Here is a 5,788-nt window from a genome sequence, read left to right as displayed (position 1 = left end):
TACTTTTCTTTTAAGACAAAGCCCACCCAAGACTTTTTAAAAGATGATGTCTGTTGCTATTTTACCAGTCAGGTGGTTTTTAATTCCAAAAGTCAATGCTTTTATTCTGAGTGATCGAGTAGATGAACCCTAAACACTAAAGGAAAACAAGATTTTTGACTTGGCTAGCTGAGTGAAGCAGTTTTTACAGAAATCTGTTTGTAGGGGCTGGGAAGGTGGCTCAGTGGTAGAGTAATTGGCTTGTATGCATGAGGCCCTGGTTTCAATTCCTCAGCACCGCATAAACAGAAAAAGCCGGAAGTGGCGCTGTGGCTCAAGTGGTAGAGTGTTAGCCTTGAGCTGAAGAGCTGAGGGACAGCGCCCAGGCCCAGAGTTCAAGCCCCACGACCGACAAAAAAAAAAAAAAAAAAAATAGAAATATTTGTATAAAATTAAGATTTCCATGATCACATGTGAATAAATCACAGCCTGTAAATTAGTTCCTCAACCTATCAAAACAAAAACAAAACACTTTCTTAACAATATGAAAGATCTTACTCACTGCATTCCCAGTTGCTGCTACACAGAAATAGCTAAACTACATTTTAGTGGTTGATTCCCACTGAATCTACTAATGTGCACCAACAACAGAAATGGGGTCACTGCTTATCTACTATTAATACTAATACTTATTTATTAGTTCTTATTGCAGAAACAAGAATCTCTGCATCTTGATTTTATATGAAAACCACATATATTATTCATTTATCTCTAGTATCCTTAACATTTCAGAAAAATATCTAAATTTAAACTTCAATTAAAGTTCCTAATCAGGAAATGAAAAAATAACTGGTGATGATACTGCTGAGCTTTTTCTTTGCCGAAGCCATCTTGCCCAGCAATGTGGCAGTCTGAGACATGAGGGTCAAAGTTCAAGGCCAACCTAGGTAATACAGTAAGACCGCATTTCCAAGAAAAAAAAAGTTATCATTCCTAATTAACCCTGAAGGGAAGAGGTAGAAGAGGAAAAAGGACACAGAAAAAGAGGGAAGTGAACAAAGACAGGGCGCGGAACAAAACAGATTGTTCAGAAGATTAAAGTTAACATCTCCCAGAGTCACAATGACTTCTGGAACTGCACAAAAAAAAAAGAGAATTCTCTTGAAATTCACTAAGAGAACAACACTGACAATAACATTTACCAAAAAGTAAATGGAATTAGAAGGGAACAATGTTTTACCATTTCACATTTCTTAGAAAGTCATTATTAAGATGTATGATTAAAATTGACCCTTCCCAATTATTCTGACTAACATTTAACTATGGAGTGACTGCTCCATTAAAAAAAAAAAAAAGTCAGGAACAGTGACTCATGCCTGTAATCACAGCTACTTAGGAAATGGAGACAGGAGAATTGACATTTTGAGGCCAGATAAAACTCATCATCTTAAAAACAAACTAGCCGGGTGTTGGTGGCTGTAATCCTAGCTACTCAAGCGGCTAAGATCTGAGGGTTACAGTTTGAGGCCAGCCTAGCCAGAAAGTCATCCTGAGACTCATCTTCAATTAACCACTAAAAACGGAAGAGGTACTGTGGCTCAAAGTGGTAAAGCACTAGCCTTGAGCAAAAGAGCGCAGGGACAGCGCCCAGGCCCTGGGTTCAAGCTCCATGACCAACAAAAAAATAAAATAAAATACTAAAAACAGACAGATACAGGTGGCTCACGCCTATAGTACTAGCTACTCAGGAAGCTGAGGTCTGAGGATTGCTGCTCCTAGCCCAGGCAGGAAAGACTCTTACCCAATAAACTACTCAGAAAAAGTTGGAAGTGATGCTGTGGCTTGAGTGATAAGAGCACTAGCCTTGAGCACAAGAGAGGCTCAGGGACAGCGCCCGCTCTAAATTCAAGCCCCAGGACCAGCAAAAATCAAAACTGAAACAAATAAACAAAAAAGAAAGAAAAACAAAAAGGACTAAGAATGTAGCTCAAGTAGTTAAAAAAAAAGTTAAAAAGGAAAAAGTGAGGATGAAGAAAAATTAAGTTCAGCTGACTAAGAAGCAAACAATCAGCCAGGCTCCATGGCTCACACCTGTGAGCCTAGCTACTCAGTAAGCCAAGATCTGAGAATGATGGTTCAAAGCCAGCCCAAACAGGAAAGTCTATGAGCCCCCTATCTCTAACCACCAAAAAGCAGACATGAAGCTGTGGCTCAAGTAGCAGAACACTAGTCTTGAGTGAAAAAGTTAAGGAGTAGCACCCAGGCCCTGAGTTCAAGCTCTAGTACCAGCCCAAGAAAGAGAGTGAGAAAGAAAAGGGAGGGAGGGAGAGAAGGACAAAGGGAGAGAGAGGGAGGGAGGGAGGAAGGGAGAGAGGGAGGAAGGAAGGAAGGAAGGAAGGAAGGAAGGAAGGAAGGAAGGAAGGAAGGATAGAGGAGAATAGTGCCCAACTCAGGTACTGACAACTAAAATCTAGTTATGGCACAGGGCTGCCAGGAACTCCAGGGAAGCCTCTGTACACATAATTTTGGCTTCATAGAAAGAGCTGCTAAAATCCAATGTTCACTTACTGAGTTAATTAAAGGAAATATTGAAGGCTGTGTACCCAGACTTTAACAGTTTCAGAAAAATTTAAGGAGTACAAATAAGCTCCAAGATTGTATTTGGGAGAACTAGCATTATCTTATATTGGGGTAACACTGTTCCCTCGAGCACGGCCTACACAATGATATAAAATATAGATTCCCTTCGACTTATTCTAATTATGTCAACCAATTTGAATGCATCAAGAAAATTTACCAACAGTATAACAAGGTCCATATTTACATTTTCATTTGCATCTTAAGGACAAGTAGTTAATGAAGATGATGAATATAAAAACCAAGATTAAAGGTCTGTCCACTTGGGGAAAAGCTACATTAATAGTACTCACCCAACCATAAACACTTGTAATGAATGCAATACTGGAAAATAATTCACAGTTTTTAAAAAGTTGATATACAGTTTCATTATTTTTTTCCAATTCAACATTAAGGAAGTCAACTATATTAATGCCTAATCATTTTACTCTAAAATCTGTAAAATATATAAAATCCCAAGATTATCAACAGTCACGTATGTTTTGAAGTCAGGGGACACATGTATTTTCTTAAGATTAGTTCCATTTGTGTAGAAGGTCTGAGAGGATTCTCCGGTAACAACATTCCACCACTGTTCAAGAAAAAAAAATTCTCATTAGGCTAAAGATTATACTGCATGATAATTTGTAGTTTGTCCTATCACCTCCCCATTTCTAAATGCAAGGAAAGCAGGAAAAAAAACACCTTTACATTTACTGAAGACTTTATCAATCTAATCGGTTTTTGTTGATTAACTCTCCTGAAAACTTCACAGCAAGGCTGCATCCAATGCCACCTGCAAGGCATGCTGGGAGTTACAGGCACCAGACCACATAGAGTTCACTATGGAGGGGCTTGGCTGACCTCTAGCATCTGCAAATCTCAGTGGATGGACAGACAAGCACTTCTCTCCTCATATTGGTGCCTCTACAGACCATGAACGTTTTCTGACAGACATTTGGCATCCAGTCTGTGGGACAGGCGTGCTTTACTGAACAGTCACCAGACATAATGGTAAAGTCCATGACCTGGTTTGTTTAAGCAACAGTCTACACATTCATTTATTATATAAACACAGAACACCTCAAATGAAGCAGGTGCTCTCACCAAGTCTTCCCTTTTCCTCACCATTATGATTATAACATTTATGTCAATTTGACATTTAAAAAGCTCATATAAAGCTCATCAATGAATCTCACAGCTAAAATGAAGGCAAGAAACAATGTACATGAATATTTTTTAAAAGCCTCATGTACAAAAGGAGTGTTTTGAACTGAGTGTCACTGGCCTTCACGACCATGATACAGCCTAGCGCTCTGCCTTGCACATGTGCCTGGGTTGACTATTCCTGTTCACTCTTAGGAATATGCGAAATATCACTCAGGCAAAAGTTTAGTGATATTATTTTCTCATTTGTAAATAAGAGAAATTTTGAAAGATTATTAGGGGGGGAGCTGGTGGTTAGAGACCTTCCCATCCAGACTGGCTTTGATCTCATCCTCCTGAGTGGCTAGGATTACAGGCATAATCCATTAGAACCCAGCGGAAGTTGGGAAGTTAAGAACTTTTTTGGCTACTGGATACCTACTTTATCTTTCTGACATTCAATTTATAATGCTGGACTCTAAAGTAAACAGACTCCAAAGGCCTAATTTCTTGGTCACTATAGCAGCTGTTCCTTTTTACTTCTAATTCGTTCCATGCTTTTGGATGATCTCATTAGCATGCCGGGTGAACGCAGTCCTGGCTGTAACATAATTAGCTTAACCATGCTGGTAATCAAACCAGAAGGGAAAGGCAGCCTGATTTGTCACTTAAATATACAGACTAAATATAAGGCAATAGTTTCTCCTAGCTTTCAGATACAACCTCTACAGTACCCAGATGTACTCTGCTACTTTATTTCAAGTCACTGATCTTTATACCATCTTAGAAGTCAGACTAACAATTATGTGCCAGTGTTCTATGTAGCCCAGAGAATCAAATGACATGGTCTTGAGAAACCTGGTGTCAAAGCTGAGCAGTTAAGTTTTTCAGCAGCTAATATAGCTGAAGACTCGGATTCCCACATAAACAATAATGTCAGAGCCAAATAAGAGTTAGCATTTATCTTTACACAGTGGCACTCAGGGCTCAGCAGCTCTAGAGACTGCATAAAAATGTGTTTAAAAGGTGTAGGTTAATGCAACATTAACATAATTGTATCTCCAATGCAACTAAAAAGGGGCAGCCAACAGGCAGTCCCTTTCATCATATAAGCCAGATTTTTATGCTGAATAAAATTTCAATAATGTGGGGACCAATTAACCAAAAACTTCATTCACTACACAGTTTTCAGCAAAAAATGGCAGTTTCATAACATTTTATGGATCTATTTTCTTTTATAATATTATAAATGAAGTTTAATATAGATTCTAAACCTTGTGGTTTCGTTTAAATGAGAAAGCTTACAGGATGGCCACATGGTCAGCATAATATATGGTATCCACTTATGGCCCTCTTACAAATGAACTGCTTTTCAAAAGATATTCCTCTTTGTTCCTTCCACTCTCCTCATACACACATGTCTCAGACTCTCCTATAATTACATACATACCTACACACAAACGAAAATATACACACACAAACACACCTGTACATAAACACACACACACACACACACACACAAACACACCTGTACATAAACACACACACACACACAAACACACCTGTACATACATAAACACACACACACACACACCTGTACATACATAAACACACACACACACACACACACACTATACTTGGGGAAATTATTTGCCACCTGCTTCCTGTAGACAGTGCACTGCCATTGGGCAGCTATGCACACAGAAGCATCTCAGCACACAGTGGACACTAACCACAGTTTTACTAAATGGACAAATAAATGCATGCACCAAAAAAAAAAAAAGGACCTTGAAACGTCAATACACTTCTTGGCCTCCATTCTCACTAGTAAGTCTACAGAAAGCAACTTGCTAAGCCGGGCGCTGGTGGCTCACGCCTGTAATCCTAGCTACTCAGGAGGCTGAGATCTGAGGATCGCGGTTCAAAGCCAGCCCAGGCAGGAGAGACCGTGAGACTCCTATCTCCAATAAACCATCAGAAAACCGGAAGTGGCGCTGTAGCTCAAGTGGTAGAGCGCTCGCCTTGAGCTGAAGAGCTGAGGGACAGC

At 39.5% G+C, this 5,788-nt stretch overlaps 1 protein-coding gene across 1 annotated transcript in view; it reads right to left on the bottom strand.

Annotated features, from left to right (window-relative positions):
• Positions 1–2,364: 2,364 nt before the first annotated feature.
• The window catches only part of Apaf1 (apoptotic peptidase activating factor 1), an 83,073-nt gene continuing 79,649 nt past the window's right edge, over positions 2,365–5,788 (bottom strand). Inside the window, exon 22 of the mRNA XM_013019001.1 lies at positions 2,365–3,187. Coding sequence (XP_012874455.1) covers positions 3,041–3,187 — 147 coding nt within the window. The 3' untranslated portion in view covers positions 2,365–3,040. The remainder of the gene's footprint in view (positions 3,188–5,788) is intronic.

The sequence above is a fragment of the Dipodomys ordii genome, unplaced genomic scaffold (assembly GCF_000151885.1).
Source record: "Dipodomys ordii isolate 6190 unplaced genomic scaffold, Dord_2.0 Scaffold3, whole genome shotgun sequence".
NCBI lineage: Eukaryota > Metazoa > Chordata > Mammalia > Rodentia > Heteromyidae > Dipodomys > Dipodomys ordii.
Note: the sequence above shows the minus strand (reverse complement) of the source record. Positions and strands in the feature narration are given on the sequence as shown.